General features: G+C 37.1%; 1 protein-coding gene across 3 annotated transcripts in view; it reads left to right on the plus strand.

Moving 5' to 3' along the window:
* The window catches only part of LOC106874883 (F-box/LRR-repeat protein 5), a 44,504-nt gene that overhangs the window by 13,897 nt on the left and 11,059 nt on the right, over positions 1-19,548 (plus strand). For all 3 annotated transcript variants that reach the window (XM_014922792.3, XM_052971465.2, XM_052971466.2), the window contains 6 exons: positions 1,280-1,415; positions 1,914-2,162; positions 3,342-3,469; positions 4,863-4,979; positions 7,689-7,771; positions 8,990-9,547. In XM_014922792.3, coding sequence (XP_014778278.1) covers positions 1,280-1,415; positions 1,914-2,162; positions 3,342-3,469; positions 4,863-4,979; positions 7,689-7,771; positions 8,990-9,547 — 1,271 coding nt within the window. The remainder of the gene's footprint in view (positions 1-1,279; positions 1,416-1,913; positions 2,163-3,341; positions 3,470-4,862; positions 4,980-7,688; positions 7,772-8,989; positions 9,548-19,548) is intronic.

The raw sequence follows: 19,548 nt of genomic DNA on the forward strand, positions 1-19,548 counted from the left end.
GTAATGGCAGCTCATTTACCATTTGTTTTTGAATGTTTATGGGAATTTGTATTTTCTTTATGCCTCTCAACCAAAGGCACAGATTGTATGTTGCACCAAAACATACAAGCATAGTCATCTCACTGCAGGTGTTCATCTTTTCCTTGTTTCAGTCGGCCATGCTGGGGCACTACCTCGAAGAATTTCAGTTGAACAAATTGACTCCAGTAATTTTTAAGCCTGGTACTTATTCTATCAGGCTCTTTTGCCAAACTGCTAAGTTATAGGGACATAAACACACCAACACCGATTGTCAAGTGGTGATGGGAGACAGAAAAAATACATGGGTAGATATCATCATCATCATCTTCGTTTAATGTGTGCCTTCCATGTTAGCATGGGTGGGACGATTTCACAAGAGCTGGCCGGGCAGAAACCTGCACTAGGCTTCTGTAACTGTTTTGGCAGGATTTTTACAGCTGGATGCCCTTCCTAACACCAACCATTCAGCAAAGTGGACTTAGTGCTTTTTACATGGAATAAGCACAGGTGAGGTCAGTTTTGGCAAGGTTTTTACAGCTGGATGCCTTTCCAAATGGCAACCACTTTACAGTGTGGACTGGGTGCTTTTAAGTGGCACCTGCACTGACAGGGTCACCAAGTGCTTGCAAGACAAAAAAGAAGTCAAAAACGTGTGTGTGTGTGTGTGTGTGTGTGTATACGACAGGCTTCTTTCAGTTTGTCTACCATATCCACTCAAAAGGTTTTGGTTGGCCCAAAGTTATAGTAGAAGATGCTTGCTTAAGGTGCCATGCAGTCAGACTGAGCTCCATTTTGTATTTTCTAAGTTTTAGATTGTTATTAGTAGTTTTTATTGTTGAATATAATCCCATCCAGTTGCTTTCATCTATTCCCTATTGAATTTTATGACACTCAAGGGGTCGAATGAGAGCTGGGCACAGCTGTTTGAGAGCTAATGATTTCACACAACTGGCTGAGCACTCAAACTGTCTTGACAACATAACTAGATGCTCACACACACACACACACACACAAACAGAAATAGAGAGAGAGAGAGAGAATGAGAGAAAAACATTAAAACGTCCGATGTCAAATAAGTCAGTGTTGAATCGGCAGTGCTAAAGAGCTGGCACCAGAATAGCTGTGCCAAAACATCTCATACTTGCTCCAAGAGAGTCTCAAGAAAATTTATATGGAAAAAAGGGGTTATTAGGAGAGAAAGTCTGAGAGATAATGCTTTATGTAACTAAAACAAAAAAACTTATTCCATTTTCTCCAGATTCTGCAGCCGTTATTGGTTGAACATTTCTCTTATGAAGAATTGAAAGAAATTCAAACTCAAGTCATTGATCATCACACCCACCTACAAGAACATAAAGTCTATGTTGCAGAATTATACCAGAGCCTTCTTCATGGTAAGAATAATTCTTTAACCAATGCGTAACTCATTGTAATTAAGTTACTGAGCTAATAATATGAATAATCACATTCTACTGCCTTAACAACAAATAGTAATGTTGTCCCTTGTTTAACATCCTTTTTTTTTATGCTGGCATGGATTGGATGGTTCAAGATGAACTGTTGAGCGAGAGGGTTGCACCAAGTTCCAGTGGCTACTTTGGCGTGGTTTCTGCAGCTGGATGTCCTTCATAGTGCCAACCACTTCACAGAGTGTACTGGGTGCATTTTTCATGGCACCAGCACGGGTGAGGTCGCCAAGTAACTTTCCAAACTAGGCCGAATGGGATGTAGCTTTGAGGGATATGGTAGTATGATAGGTGGGCGGGAGCTGGTGTCTTGCTGATGAGGTGACTACAAAAGAGAGAATAGGATGCAAGAATGGAAAAAGCAGGCGGGTAATTAAATTGTATGTCTGGGTAGGATATTGATTTCACTTTCCTTTCTTTATTCAGATAACTTTTATGGTAATACTGAATCTAAAATGGAGGAAACTGAAGAGAAAGAAGAAAAGGAGATTGATGACAAAAAAGAAACACTGGTTCCAATTGAGAGTCAACTGCCTGATGAAGTATGGCTTCAGATTTTCTCTTTTCTGAATCCACTTGAGCTCATGTACTGTTCTAAGATGTCTGTAAACTGGAATCGGCTTACTATGGACCCGTCCCTTTGGACGGTAGTGAATCCAACCTATTGGGCTAGAGGTAAGTGTGTAAAAATATTCACAATGTCAATTATTTACTCAAAATAATAACCCGGAAGAAATAAATGAATGCTCTTTGGCCGTGAGAAGGAAAGACAACTACAAATAACAACAAATAACATGCAGTTTTAAAAAGACTAGCTTGCTTACCAACCACATGGTTCCAGATTCTTATCTGTGGGGGTATCTCAAGGATAATGTTTACCAGAACAACCTTTAAACGGTTGATGAACTGAAGTTAGCAATCACAGCTGAAATCAGGGAAATCTCCAAAGAGGAATGTGTTCGAGTAATTGACAATTTTGTGCGACATATGCAAGTGTTTGCACAATGTATGCCATTTGGAGCTTATTTTGAAAAAAACAGAACTTTTTTTTTCCTGCTCTAGGCACAAGGCCTAAAATTTTGGTGGGAGGGGACCAGTCGATTAGATCGACCCCAGTACGTAACTGGTACTTAATTTATCGACCCTGAAAGGATGAAAGGCAAAGTCGACCTTGGCGGAATTTGAACTCAGAACGTAGTGGCAGATGAAATACTGCTAAGCATTTCGCCCGGCGTGCTACCGATTCTGCCAGCTTACCGCTTTAAGAACATGACTTTTATGCAAAGGGAATGATTGTACACAGACCGAAGTTTAAGAAATTTGCTGGACCTTTGTAGGGTCTGATAAAATTTTATGGGTTCTGTTTTTTTTTTGGGGGGGGGGGGGTCACCCTGTAAATACAATATGAAGTTGTGATCACAACAATATCCAACCTTTGTACATCAGAAACAATGGATGTAAACTGTTGCAGTATTAGTAATAGTTGTATTTGCTCGTTTGTTCAGTTTTTCAATTTGAAGTCCATCCTCTGTTGCCAGCAAACAATGATCCTAAGATGTTATACGGAACATGCCATGTTTGATGGCATAAAAGATACATGGGTATATTAAGCACACCCTAATTTCAGCAGTGCATAGTCATGGAAAAAAGTTTTAGTGCATTAAAGCTGATAGGACACTCATCTTAGTATATAGGACCCAGGGTTTTTTCTTCTTTTTTTTTTGGAGATATTGTTTTGGGAAAACAGTGTCATCTGTGCCATTGAATGTGATAGTTTCTTTCATCATCATCATTTGCCACTTTATTGTTGATCATTTGTCTTTTATTAAATTTGCTTTCATGATTTAACTACAGGTTTCTGGACATTCAAAAGTAACGATAATTTGTTGGAAGAAGTGACCCTGTCTGGTGTCTGCCCTCAAACTGCCATCCAGTTTGATGAAGATGCTGATATTGATGAGTCTGCCAATACCTCTAGCAAGGTAAAATTACTGTTCTGAAGTCTATGGAGCTAACAAATCTGTGTGTGCATGTTTTCATAACTGTTAGTGTTAGATTTTGACATTTCTTGCAGGATAGTTTCTGCAAATTTTGGCATTTACATGAATTATTGAGAACTTTTTTTTTTCCTTCTGCTTCATTCTAATGGCAGCCATATATGCCTTATGATATTAACAAAACTGCATTTCAAAAGTCAAATTTTTTTCTTTAGAGCCAGAAAATATCACAGGCCTGAACTAATGTGAAGTCTCGTATGAAGCACAAGTGTGTTGCATTTCTATAGCTGTTCACAAACTGAATCAGTGCGTTTGCTATACACATAAACACCCTATTTCTCTTCCACCTCCCAAGAAGGCTATCCTGCTAATTAGCAAAAATTCACACCATTAACATGCTACAGCCTCTGTACCATAAATAGACTCATTCTCTTCTCTTTCTTTTCTGCTTTGCTATAATAGCTTCTGTTCCTATGAACTAATAAGCTGCCTACTATCTTCACTTAAAGCCACTTGATGCACTTGTCTCTTCCCCAAACCTGCATTATGCACTTTGTCTAATCCTTTCTTTGCAAGCTTCACCCACTGTTCCTCACACACATCACCTGTTTATCAAGGCTTTTTATCCATCCGTCCATCTTCTCTGCCCACTATTCTTGGATAGGTCATGGGGGTAGAGTTCTCAGGCACCTCCTCCTTTCACACGGAATTTCGTCTTTCTGAACCAAGGACCCTGAAGTGACTTATATATAATGGGACTGTGATTATGTATATCAGAAAAATATAAGTTGAAACAATTTGTTGGCCTTTTACATACATAAATAATGCGTTTTTTTTTTATACTTCTTTTCTTTTTCAAAATTAAGACAAAGTTCATTTTTAATTTAGTTTATGCAATTGAAAAAACCGCATTATTCATGGGATGATCCCATGTATATATATATATACACATATATATATTATGTAATTGGATGAAAGTTGACTATTCTGGATTCATCTGTCCTTTGATGGGTCTTGTTTTTCATGCTACAGTGTCCCCAAAAAAACCATTCTCCTCACCAACCAGCTTGGTGGTGCTTCCAGTTTAGTTGCAGACAACTGGTCCCTGCAACAGGTTGTCCCAAATCATCACATGTTACCCGTAGCACTCAACAGACAGTGGCCTTACATTGTGTGTGTGTGTGTGTGTGCATCTTTGTTTATATATGTGTATTCATGAACTTTTTGTTCTTGGTTCTGTCACTTTCAATATCATTAATGAAATATCAGCTTAGTTCTTACTTTCATCATCATGTGCTCTTGTAGTAGCAAAGCTTATGATTCTATTTGCTTTAGTTTGTCTTCAAAAATTCTATCTTGTTCTTTCTTATCTTTGCAGTATTTCACTGAAAGAAAATTCATTGCATCTTTGAGTGAGAGTCCTTTTTTGGAACGAATTGGTCATGGAGTTCAGAAACTTGACCTAGCTTATTGTCATGGGGTTACTGATGATGTGGTGAGTCCTTTTCAGTCTTTGATTTATATATTTTTAAATCTATTTTATTCTTTTATTTCAGTCATTTGACTGTGGCCATGCTGGAGCACTACCTTTAGTCAAACAAATTGACCCCAGGACTTATTCTTCGCAAGCCCAGTACTTATTCTATCCGTCTCTTTTGCTGAACAGCTATGTTACAGGGATGTAAACACACCAGCATTGGTTGTCAAGTGATGGTGGAGAGGGGGGACAAACACAGACATGCAAACACACACGCACACGACGGGCTTCTTTCAGTTTCCATCTACCAAATCCACTCACAAGGCTTTGGTTGGCCTAAGGCTTTTAGTAGAAGAGACTTGCCCAAGGTGCCACGCAGTGGGACTGAACCCGGAACCATGTGGTTGGGAAGCAAGCTACTTTCCACACAGCCACTCCTACGCCTATATATCTTTATCTTTTTTTTTTTTAATTATTTGTTTCGGCCATTGGACTACCAGCCATGCTGGAGCACCGTCTTGAAGGGTTTTATTCAAATTGACCTCAGTGCTTATTTTTAAGTTTGATACTTATTCTGTCGGTCAGTTTTGTGGTGTGTGTGTGGGTTGCGTAGGGAGCAAAGAGACAAAGAGATGTATGCCTGCATACACACACACACACACACACGCAACGTGTTTCCACAGATTTTATCTACCAAATCCACTGACAAAGCTTTTGGTCATCCTAGCGCTATAGTAGGAGATACTTGCTCAAAGTACCATGCAGTGGGATTGAACCTGAAGTCATGTAGTATAAATCAAAAACTTCGCCACAGCCATATATAAAGTTTGTTTTCTATATACTGTGTTCATTGAAGTGGTTTGATAAATATGTCTGTGTCTGTCAGTGTTTGTCCCCCCACCACCCTACGACAACCAGTGGTGGTGTGTTCCAATCCCCGTAAACTAGCAGTTCAGCAAAAGAGACTGATAGAATAAGTGCTAGGCTTCAGAAAAATAACGAGTCCTTTGATTTGCTTTGTAACTTTTTGTGCTCTGGTAAATTATTTCTCACTCCACCTGACCCCCAAGGAACCTTTATATATCATCAAAGTTCTTGCAAGGGTGAAATACTTTGAAATTGTGATTGAATAAGAAAGGTACACTTGCTACAACGATAAGATGGCGGATTACCCAGTTGTGATCTAGCTTTGTAATGTTGTCCTTAAGCAAGGCACATAACTCTACTTGTTCTGGTTGTTAGCTTAAAACAAAAATGTTGAAAGCTTGCTCCATTATTCTTACTCCCTGTATTTTAACGTGTATAAAGAACCTTCTAATTTTGGGGGCTTAAAATTTGGAAAAAGGTTTTTGTAAGGGATTATGATGCTATCCATGTATAAGAAACTCCCATATTTTTTAACCTAACTTTTGACAAAAAAAGGGTTCCTTATACATGTTAAAATATGGTAATTTGTAACAGGAAGGGCATCCTGCTAGAAAACAGATATTTCCATGGATAGTTTCACCTATGGAAAATAATGTAAAATATTGTAATTTTTGTATGAAGTGGTTTTTGAGTAAACTTTAAATCATCATCATCATCATCATTTAACATCCATTTTCCATGCTGGCATGGATTGGATGGTTCAACAGGAGCTGGTGAGCCAAAGGACTGGACCAGACTCCATTTGTCTGGTTTGGCATGGTTTGTATAGCTGGATGCCCTCCCTAATGCCTACCACTTTACAGTGTGTACTGGGTGCTTTTTTACATAGCACCAGCACTAGTGAGGTCACCAAGTAACCTGCAAGACAAGATCCCTGCTCAGCTTTGTGAGGAGTTGTATTGAGGGAGGTGGCTTTATGCCAGGTGATGGGAGGTTAAAAAGTATGATAGAGGGACAGGAACAGGTGTGTTACTGTGGGGGAGATATACAGTTACTCTAGTTGGAAAAGAAAGTCAGTGGTGACGATGTATCAGGATGCACTCTCAGGTTACAGGAAAGTGAATATAAGAGAAGTTGCATGGGTGGGTAAGTAAGTTCATAGGAGTGTGAAGGAGAGGGGTAGATGGATAGAGGGGGAAATGCTGTGAGTGGCGAACACAGTGGGAACATCAATTGGTTAGTGATTGCTTCAAAAATATGTTCATTAAAGATAGATAACTCTATTCTGTAAACTAAAATATATTTATCTTTTCAACTTGCATCTTCTGGTCTTAGCTTCTCAACCTATTTAAGAGAACCAGTAGCTTGTCACTCATAGTTAGTGTCCTGTGTATTAACTTTGTTTTTTTTACCAAGTTTAATATTCTTAATATCCCACAACACTTGACATGTTTTCCTCTTCTCATCTTGATTGTTTTATTTGTTCATCATGATCATCATCATTTAATGTCCACTTTCCATATAGCTTGGGTCAGATGGAATTAGTTGAGGCAGACTTGTTATGGCCAGATATCCTTCTTGTCATTTACAACCCTCATTTACAACCATCACATGATGTCAAAATACAGGGTAGTTTTTTGACATATTTAAAGATGAAAGCAGCACATCTTATATGCTGGCAGATACAATAATTTCTGACAACTATTTGAATAGTGGATAATTTAGAAATAAAAATAAGTGTAATTATTTATGTATAATTGTCATAGTCACTGTCATTTATTTAAAAATTCTTTCCATGTTTTTTAAAAAAAAACAACCTGTATTCAAATTGTTTGATTGACATTTTATTTTTTATTGCAGCTCCGAGAATTTTTGTCCTTTTGTCCTAACTTAGAGTTCCTGGATATTTCTCAAACAAAAATCTCTGATAAAGCATTCAAAAGGTTAGTTCTGTTTGTTCTTTAAAATTTCCATTTATAAACTGTTGAAACTGTCAGTGAAATTGTCTTGTTCCAATTTTCAATTTCTTTTTTCAGTAGGATCTTTAGATTTTAATTTAGATTTATGAAATGAATTTATAATTAATGCTACTTCTATCAGTATTATAATTATTTTATGTTAATTCTAGATTTAACAAATGTAATGGCTATTACATTGTATCTTTAAACAAAGCATATTCCCTTTATTTACATAAATTTTAGTGGGATTAAGTAATTTGTTTATAAATGATTAGCTGTATTGGGGAAGAATGTAAAATCATGATCCATGTAGCTGGCTTTGTTATAAATCCATCCAAGTTGTGAAGGAAGTGATATAAAAAATGCTTAATGGATCATCATTATCATTTAACATCTGTTTTTCATGCTGGTGTGGATGATTTGACAGGATCCAGTGAATTGCAGATCTGTGTTGAACTCTGAGTTTTGACATGGTTTTGGAGCTTCACGCAACCCTGCAGCTCACCAGATCTTGTTACACTGTCCGACCCATTGTTAACATAGTAAATGGACGTTAAATATAATGATGATCCTTTTAGCATTTTAAAAATCTCTAGGCATTTGTCTGCTTTTCATTGTAGTTTTATTAAAAAAAAAATGAAAAAATAATTATTGCATAATTCCATACTTGTCAAAAGTGATAGTCCCAAAGTTTAGACTGATATCATTTTGAGAATGATCTTTGTGCTGTTGTAATCAGAAATGATCTTTTGAGCTATAAAAAGTGGCAAGTTAAATTATTTATGGCTGAAACCAGTAAAATAATTTTTTTTAAGACTTACAACCTATTTCCTTGATAACATTTTTAACAAGTTTTTAACTTTGGGGGAAAAGAATATTCACTGCTCATCTTGCTGAATTTTATACATTGGGTTGTCAGATAAATTTGTTAAACTTTTCTACTTGGCACTCTATAGAAATATGTCTGAAAAGTAGTAAAATTTATTCAAATGGCAAAAATGATAAACAAAAATTGTAGAGGAAGAATAGAACCACAAATATCCATAGAACACTACAATATTTTGTGTTGATTCAAATAACATTGAAAAAGATCAAAGTAAATGGGGGGGGGGAGGGGAATCTATGTGTGTCTATATACTCCCACACACATACACAACAAACAGACATACACACACCTAATGTGATTTTACTTTCTTGTTTCAGTCTTGGTGAAAATGGCTGTGGCTATAAACTACAACACCTAGATTTTACTGGTTGCATTAATATCACTGATAAGACATTGAAAAAAATTTCACTGGTTATAGGAAATCCAGTATTTAACACTAAATCATTCCCCATTTTGAAACTGAAAACGTCTTTAGAAATTGAATCTTGTCCATTAGTGTCATCACAGTGTGGCATACAAAATAAAAACTGCTCAGAAATGCGGTCATTTAACATCAGCGATGACCTGTTGCCAGATTGTTGCATCGGCTGCAACATTCCAACAGTTTCTTGTCCTTTGAATGCAAATAAATATGAAAATGTTGTCATTAACAACAGAGACAATTTAAGACAAACGTTAAGGACTTCAAATTCACTGAAGAAACTTCATAATGAATTTATGTCATATAGTGACTTTTTGACTTGTGATCGGACACTGACTTTTGATAATTGTGTGGAAAATTCTAAAATCAAACCACAATCTTGTCAAGAGCAAAGCAGAGGACTTACATATCTAAATCTATCTGGTTGTTTCCATATCACTAATGAAAGTCTGAGGTAAGTTACCTGCAGTTTTTGTTTTGTTTGTGTTACCAAATATCTGAATGGTACAATAATGTCTATAGTTGCTGGTCAGTTTTAAGTGCACCTCTCTTGTTTTCTGACAATTAATGTTGTTGGAAGAGGAAACATTGGCAGTGCTACTGAGAAAATTGTTACAATATAGCAAATTGTGTTTTTTTTTATTGTTTTACATTTTCCTCTCCTAATATATATATGTGTGTGTAGAACAATGAAGAAATAAGTGATATAGATGTCCACTTTATACAGCTCAACCGAGTAGCGTTCTGTTAGAGCTTCAGGAATATAAAATTAAAGAGAGGAGATAACAAATTCAAAGGCCGATGTATATATTCAAGCAGACTTAGAATGAAATTCAAACATGACCATCCTCCTCATCATCATCATTTAATGTCCTCCTTCCATGCTGGCATGGGTTGGACGGTTTGACAGGAGTTGGCCGGGCAGAAGACCGCACCATACTTCTGTGTCTATTTTGGCACGGTTTTTATGGCTGGATGCCCTTCCTAACACATCCTGTGTTATTTTCCCTTTTCTTTTTACTTCTAAGACGATTACATTGTCTAATAGATCATTCCTTTTTGAAGACGGTAGAGCATGGTATTTCTAACCATTTGAGCAACCAGCTAGAGGTTTCAGACACGGCTGTGAAGTTCAAATGCTTGCTTCCCAACTGTGTGGTTTCAAATTTAGTCCCACTGCCTGGCCATTTGGGGCAAAAGTGTCTTCTGCTCTAGCTTTGAGCCAGCCAAAGCCATGTGATTGGATTTGGTCGGTAGAAGCCAAAACAAGTCCATTGTGTGTGTGTGTGTGTGTTTCCTTGATAGTTGTAATTAGGTAATGCTGTCATACAAGCACTTTGCTCATTTTCATTATTCTGTGGAAACATGTCTGGTTATGTAAAGATATCACCTTCCTTGGGAACAGGTGAGGGTCAGAAATAGGAAGGGAATCCAGCTGAAGAAATCCTCCTCAGTATGAAGAAGTGGATGTTAAAATGATGATGATGATGATTATCAACACCCTTTAAAATAAACCAATGCGTCAAGATGAAACCTAAAACAAAAATCAATATGAGTGATGTTTGGATGGTGGCTGCTGATTATTATCAGTATCTTGTTTCATTTAGGTTAGACGTAAAGAGATATCAAAGCAAGATGTATAGTTTTGATAATGTTTAATTAGCACAACTAATCTTGCACTTGTGACATGCAGTTGATTGACACAAGTATATCTACATCAGTTTCAATTTTGTTTACAGCATTTTTCTCTTCTTTTTTTCCTCTTTATTAAAATTTTATTTTGGAGACCATAGTCACGGCTTGTACCAGTGTCAGATTAATGGCCCCTGTGCTGGTGGCACATAAAAAAACACCCACTACACTCTGAGTTGTTAGCGTTAGGAAGGGCATCCAACCATAGAAACCTTTCCAAACCAGATTGGAACCTGGTACAGCTCCCTGGCTTACCAGTTTTCTTTCAGACCATCCAATCCATGCCAGCATGGAAAGCGGACATTAAATGATGATGATGATAATAATCTTTTATTCAATGAATGAATGTGGGTTTCAAATTTTGGCACAAGGCCAGCAAGTTCGGGAGAAGGGAGTAAGTCGATATCACACCGACCTCAGTACTCACTCAACTGGTACTTCATTTCTTTATTGCTCACAGTGGGGCTAATGGTATTTACTTTATCAACACCGAAAGGATGAAAGGCATGGGATTTGAATGCAGAACATGAAGACTGACAAAATACTGCTAAGCATATTGCCCAGCATGCTAACCTGGTTCTCTCTGCTCACCACCTTTGAAATGAAAGGCTAAGTCAACCCTTGTGGCATTTGAACATAACGCGTGACAAGAAATGCTGCTAAACGTTTTTGACTGAAGCACCAATGATTCTACTACCTCACCATGAACGAAATATTGATTGATTATATATTACTAAATGAAATCTTGTGGAAGCCATTCGTCTAATCTTTCGTATTCTGCTCCCAAGTCAGATACATTGCTCGTCTTGCTTCACTGGCCGGTAATAGATTCCGCTTCTACTTCACACTTGAATGTTGAGTGTTAATATTGTAAGTGGCATCCAACCGCAAGACAATTAGTTTTGTGGCAAGCAAATGTCTGTGTTAGTTTATAAAATAAATGATGTGTACAAACAAAATGAGTTTATTGAATATACGTTTCCTTTGAAGTCGCTCAGACATTGTGTGTGGATGAGTTGGTAGGGTTCAAGGAAACCAGCCAAAGATTTGTGGTTTGTATCCTTTCATTGGCACTGCTGCTTCACCATCATCATCATCATCATCATCATCATTTAATGTCCAGTGACCCATGCTTGCTGAACCATCCAGACAGAATTTGCCTGAGGCAAAATTTTTGCGATTGGCTGCATTTCACCTGTTTTCAATCAGGGTAACATTTCTCATGGCTAGACATATTCAAGACAATAGTTCACACACACACACACACACACACACACACACACACACACACACACACACACACACACACACACACACTTTTTCTCTCTCTCTCTCTCTCTCTCTCTCTTTCTCTCTCTCTCTCTCTCTCTTCTCTCTCTCTCTCTCTCTCTCTCTCTCTCCCTCTCTCCCTCTCTCTCTCTCTCTCTCTCTCTCTCTCTCTCTCTCTCTCTCTCTCTCTCTCTCACACCAGGTTTCCTTCAATTTCTGTCTACCAATCCACTTACAAAGCTTTGGCCAACTCAGGCTTATAGTCACTTGCCCAGGGGCTGCATAGCAACATCGAACTCAGAACCATGTGATTGGGAAGCAAACTTCTTAAACACTCGACCAGGCCTGCACCAATGTATCATAATATTTTGCTTTGAGGTTTCGTATGTTTAGTAGATATATTGAATGCTAGCTTTTATTTAAAAAATTTTTTTTTTCTACCAAGTATTTTATGGAAAAGGGTGACACACACATGCAAGTACAAAATAGTAGTTTGCAGGGTGGAACAGAAGTCGTCAAGCTGGTTTGCCAACAAGGGTACATTACTTATAATGGTGCCCTTGTTGAATTACATAAGTCATCGAGTGGGGAATTGAAAGAAATATAGTTCCATTTTAAATGCTATACAGTATGTAGTTTCCTATTGCTGCATTCTGAGTTCAAACCACACTGATTCCTGTTTTGCCTTTTCTTCTTTTCAGAGCAATAAAAACAAATACCAGTAATTTACTAGAATCAGTTTAAATGCTAATAAATACTCGAAAAATTGTCCTTGGGCTTAAGAAATCAAAATTTATTAGCACCTTGGACAAAATACTTCGCAGCATTTCATCTACCTCTTTACATTCAGAGTTCAAATACCATTGAAGCCATCTTTGCCTGTCATCTCTTTCAGGGTTGATAAAATACAATACAACCAAGTACTGGGGTTGATGTAATCGACTTGCCTTCTCTCCTTAAAATTGCTGGCCCTGTGCCAAAATTAGAAAAATCTTATACATTATTGCTGCAAGCAAAATCACAGTCGTGGCAGATACCGGTGTCACGCAAATTGGCACCCGTGCCGGTGGCACGTAAATGCATCCATTACACTCTTGGAGTGGTTGGCGTCAGGAAGGGCATGGTTAGAAAACCATGGCAAATCAGACTGGAGTCTGGTACAGCCTTCCAGCTTACCAGCCCAATCAAACCGTCCAATCCATGCTAGCATGCACAACGGACGTTAAATAATGATGGTGACGATGATATAACAACACTAATATTATTGCTAATTGTGTAATCACATATACGCAATATAAAAAATGTTGTATTCTTTTCCAATTCATAAATGCATATAACTTTTGCTAATATTCTCTTAACATTTTTCTCTAAATTTGAAAAATGAAACTGAATTCGTAATGGCCTTTACGTTTCAAATAGCTTTAATAGTATATAAATATGTACGCTAATGTTGGTATCCATATCTCTCAATACACACGATTTGGATCCTCGTGCTACTTGTTTTAACAATCAGTTTAAGCGGTTAATTTGTGATGGACATACAGAGAAAGTGTGTTTATTTCCCCCGGGATGTCTATTGGAAGATAAATCCTCATCTCTCTCTCTCTCTCTGCACAATAAAAAAAATATACGGGAGAACAACGATAAGAGTGCTCTCCCTTGACAAATTGACTGCTTTGCTGGTGTTTTTAAATATCGAATTAAAGATAATTAACTTATATTAATTTTTTAAAAAAATCTTAACACTTCAAAGTATTTCTCCCTATTAGTAATTTTTGTTTACGTAGTAAATGATTTTATCTTTTTATTGATTTATTATTATTATTAAAGCGGCGAACTGGCGGCGTCGTTAACACGCCGAATAAAATGTTCAGCGGCATTTCGTCCGTCTTTACGTTCAGAGTTCAAATTCTGCCAAGGTTGATTTTACTTATCCTTTTGGGGTCGATAAATTAAGTACCAGTGAAACATTGGGGTTGATGTAATCGACTATAGTCCCCGTCCCCCCAAATTTCAGGCCTTGTGCCTATAGTAGAAAGGATTATTATTATTATTATTATTATTATTAAGACGGCGTGCTGGTAGAAACGTTAGCACATCAGACAAAATGCTTAGTGGTATTTCGTCTGTCTTTATGTTCCGTGTTCAAATTTTGCCGAGGTCGACTTTACCTTTCATCCCTTCAGAGTCGATAAATTGAGAAGTACCAGTTGCGTACTGAGGTCGATCTAATCGACTGGCCCCTTCTCCCAAAATTACAGGCCTAGAGTAGAAAAGATTATAATTATTATTATTATTGCAAGCTGGCAGAATCATTAGCATGCCAGACAAAATGTTCAGCAGTATTTCTTCTGGCTCTTTATGTTTTAAGTTCAAATTCTGTCATTGGCAACTTTGCCTTTCATCATTTCATGGTCAGTGAAATAAGTACCAGTTATGCACTGGGTTCAATCTAATCAACTAATCCCTTCTCTCAAAATTCCAAGCCTTGTGTCTGTGGTGGAAAGGATTATTATTATTATTACCTCCGCCTTAGCGAAGGCGGAGGTATTGTTTTCAGTTGTGTTTGTTTGTTTGTCCATGGACAAGATATCTCAAGTACCGCTGGATGGATTCGGATGAAACTTTCAGGGATGTTTGGCCTTGTGACTGGCATGAACTGATTAGATTTTGGGATTGATCTGATACCGGACAAGGATTCTTGATTATTTGTTATATTTACTTTATTTTACATGATGTATTATGATCTTATGTTGACTTTCAAGTCTTTCTCTGATTATCTCCCTTGAGATTATCTCCCACCAACTGTGATGGCTATGCATCATTTATCAACTTTGTGTGCTTGTAGCTTGCACAAAGGCCTCAATAAACCAGTTCTTTAGCATGAATGCTGTTGTGTTACTTGTCTCTAATCTGAGTCTTATTATTCTATCTCTACCTTAGCTAATTCATTGACTCTCTTAGCTAATTATATTTCTTTTACCTAAGTCAGTTGTACTTTAGTAATTAACAACTTGAGCTGCTTGTTCTAAAAAAACAAAAAAAAACCGTCTTATATCATGAGCTTTCCTTAGATTTCTATGCCATTATTATGAAATTAGATACTTGTGAAACATATTTCTGAATAGCTTTTATTTTCTGAATAACTTGTGAATCATGGGGGTTTTTTTTAATCATGGAAAGGCAATCTTATTACTACTCTCTTTCTCTACTTATAGGTGATAATAAAGAGTTTCTCAAATATGTTTTGCTGAAAACCAAACTTTCTGTCTCAACTCCTGCATGTCAATAACATAATTGTTATTGATGTTGTTGCTTTTCATATGTTTTCCATGCTGCCATAGAATGGACAAATCGTTATTGTTTACAAACAAGTCTACATCTCATTTGAAAATTACAGTTTGGCTTCATTTCGATAAATGAACATTCCTTTTATTACCAACCACTTTATGTAGTAGACTGGGGGCAATTTATTGGGACACCAGTGCTAGAGAGGACTGCCATGTCTTTGACAGGACTAAAAGGGGTCCCTTTGACTCTTAAGCCAGCCACATCCGGCCCAAATATTCTACCAGTTTTATGTTCATACCAGTCATATTTGAACTCTCACACCTACCCTGCAATGTCATTCTGTATATAGTCACATCATCATAATCTCAAAGCTATGAGATAATGCAATGACTAATCCAAAAACAAAGTGAATAAATAAGCATTACATCTAACAGAAAAACCTGAACGCAAAAGTGTTAAACCCCCCTCCCCCCAAGCATTAACAATATCCCTTAAATCAGTACTTTTGAAACTGATAAATACCAACCACTTCTCCACTTCAATTATTAGGGCCACTAATATTTAATTTAATAGGGTCTCACTAATATGAGGACAAAATGGAGTTTTCATCTATCAACCCTCCTTTCTTGATGGCAAATTTTAAAAGTCTAAAACTGTCCTATTAAACAGGGCAATTTATCCACCACCCCTCCACCCCTTTTTTTAATCCTCACTGTCCCTCTCTCCCTCCCTCCCCATGCGGAACACTGACTTAGACAAGTTAATCCACTATTTCCAGCTAACCATTCAAATAATCCATTATTGTGTATGCTGTTAAGTTCTATAGAGCATTTATTGCATTGATCCTGTTTATAATGACCTCTCTTTCTCTCCCTCCCGCTCTCTCCTTCCTCCCCCCCCTCTCTCCTTCCTCCCCCCCCTCTCTCTCATAGGTACAAGTGCACTTTTGTAAATGTGGTCATTTGAAAAGTATGTCTTAACACTCATCCTATCCTCATCAATGACTGATTCATGTAAACAATTGAAAGACTTCGTACTTCCTGATTAAATAGTATTGAAAACTTCTTTGTTTTCTTACTCGCTCTGCGTTACCTGACTCCAACATCTCACTCACTCATCTTCTTTGTTTTAATAATTTGTTCCTCCTTTCTTCTCGACTATCATTTATCTCTTTCAGTCTTGGCTGCTATAGATTTCTACCACAATGTGTCATCTGGTCGACTTCATTGCTGTAAATCAAGATATTGCATTAAGTTGTCCCTTAGGAATACCCACAGTTCACTGCTCCATATAAATTCTCTGTGTCTATGTAGAGTTAGATAGAAGTTGTCTCTTAGGCCAGCTTCTACAGGCTTCTACTTGTTGGAATTGTGCTTCCTACTTTTATTGCTTTTGGTCAGAATTTGCACATGGCTAATCTATTTTTGTTATCAGTGCCACGTAAAAAGCACCATCTGAATGTGGCCGATGTCTGTCACCTGACTGGCTCCCGTGCCAGTGGTACATAAAAAGCACCCACTAAACTCTTGGAGTGGTTGGCGTTAGGAAGGGCATCCAACTGTAGAAACATTGCTAGATCAGTTTGGAGCCTGGTGTAGCCATCTGGTTTCACCAGTCTCCATTCAAACTGTCCAACCCATGCCAGCATGGTGATGATGATTCTTGCAATGATGAGTGCACCACCCTAACCACTGAGCCATGCACCTTCACAAGAATCTGCTCTGGAGATAGAAATATTTTGCAGTGCTAAATTTAATGTTTTTAATTATTAATATGCTGTAATAACTAATGAAATCTCAGTAATTTGGCTTTGTGTTCAACATCAGTGGTAATTAATTCCCAAAATGAAGTTAGTGTTGCAGATGTTTAACTCATTTATGTCTGAGAACCTCAGAATCCTTATTTTGTATTTCATTCCTTGTGGTATAACCATAATCTCTCTGCATGCCAATTCATTCACCCCCAGTGCTTACCAATGTGACCTTTGAAGTTTCTTGTTACAATCAACAGATCCCTAATATATCTATCGTGATTTTCATAATCTTTCTTGTCTTGCCTGTGTAAAGACAACAATGATTGTCACTCACCAGATTTAACCACTTTTCCTATAAATTTTCTTCTCTGAGTATATCTACATCATTATTGTTCCAATGTACACTTTTCCATGCTTGCATGGCTGAGACAGAATTTACTGAGGCAGATTTTCTACAGCTAGATACCCTTCCTGTCACCAACTCTCACCTGTTTCCAAGCAAGCTAATATTTCCCCATGGCCAGACATGTTTTTTGAAAGTCACCACTTGCAAGATGGTGACATTCACTTACGACTATCATATGATGTCAAAGCAAGCAGACAGTAACACACTTACGCACACACACAGTGGGCATCCAATCGATTTCTGTTCACCAAATCCACTCACAAGTCTTTGGTCAACACTTGACCGAGGTGCCACACAGTGGGACTGAACCTGAAACCATGTGGTCGGGAAGCAGACTTCTTTACCATGCAGTCATACCTGTACCTATTATATCCATTTGAAATAAATCAATAATATGGAAATAATGTGAGTCTGTAAAATATATTAATTTGTTTTAGATGTTTTATGTTAAATAGTTTGACATGGCAGTCGTCTAAGTGACCTTGTAAATTGCAATAGCTGAATAGCTGCCCCTAACACACACACACACACACACACACACACACACACACTATTCTTATTAAAACTTGAATTACTTAATAATTTTATTATACAGAGATTTCTCCAAATCTGAATTCCTTTAGGGACTAATTAGTCAAGTAGTTGGAGATTTTCAGATTTCAATTTCAAACTTCAGTATTTTTAATCAACAAATCCCACAAAACAGGAAGTCAGTAATCTGTAATATTCAAACCAGAAATGTAATTCATAAAAAAAAAAAAAAAAAGAATATAAATAAAAATGTGTAATTAGTGCAGTTAGTTAGCAATTTAAATTAGATTTTTCGATTAAGAATAGGGAGAAGATAGGATCCTTTTTGTATTAGTCTAAATTATATCGTTAACAGACTTCTGATTAAGAAAGCTGCTGTTTAATGTTAGTGATTTTCTTCCTTCGTTTTACCACTTTTGAGAGTTATTGCATGAAAGCATTATTCATAATGCCAACGTTTTTAGTTTTCTCTAAGTCTAAAAACTATTCAAAAGAAGTTATTTTATTTTATTTATTTAGTTTTATATCATTTAAGTCGTTAAACAATAACAATGTAGATATAATATTTATGAAGAGTAGTAGCAACGAAAATGATGGTGTATATGTTTGTTTCTGGTTGTGTTTACTTATTCATAGATGTCACTGATTTTAAGCTGAGAGTAATCTAGCAGATTAATTATTCTAAGCGAAACTAGGCAATTGTTTTAGTTTTAACTCAATGTCCTGCAGTCATTCTCTCTTAGCACTCTTATCTCCTTCTTTATTATCTCTCTCTCTCTCTCTCTCTCTCTCTCTCTCTCTCTTCCTTTTTCTCATATAAATTTATTGGCATGGCTAATAAATCTATCTCAAGTACTCTGTGTTGCCAGGCTTTATAGAAATTATCAGGAAAAAAGCCACATAACATTATGACCTTATCTTTGGAGATGTGCTCCTATATACGAGGAGGTGCTGATAAGATCCTGGCTTTGGGTAAAAGAAGATACAGGAGGATCAGTTAATTATGATTTTATCCAACATATTTCCCTCTCAGATTCACACACTTAATCCAGCAGTCCTTCAGTTTTTCTAAGCCCTGTAAAAGAACTCAGAAGGTTGGGCCTCCAGCCAGGTCTTATGTGATACCCTTAAAACCAGGAAATTTTCAGCCCCCACCTCCTCATAAAATAGCAGATATCTAGATGCAAAACTGTCCTACAACTTGGAACATACATATATAAGTGCATGTGGACACACACACACACACACACTAATCAATTCACCATATTTATGAGATATTCCTTGAAAAAGCCGGCAGTTTGTCTGATAAATGCTGGTTCACTGGAAATTGTTACATGCTAGCAATTCAGAAGATTATTCTAGTGAAGCTCCAGAGACATTGGAACAGGATGTGATCCTCAGACCTATAGGATCCAGTCAGACCATCCACCCCATTCTAATAGGAAAAGTAGAGGGAAAAGGATGATGATAATGATGAGGATATTAATTTACTTAATTACTGCAAATGAATTAT

Source organism: Octopus bimaculoides, chromosome 11, assembly GCF_046866305.1.
Source record: "Octopus bimaculoides isolate indiv1 chromosome 11, ASM4686630v1, whole genome shotgun sequence".
Lineage (NCBI taxonomy): Eukaryota > Metazoa > Mollusca > Cephalopoda > Octopoda > Octopodidae > Octopus > Octopus bimaculoides.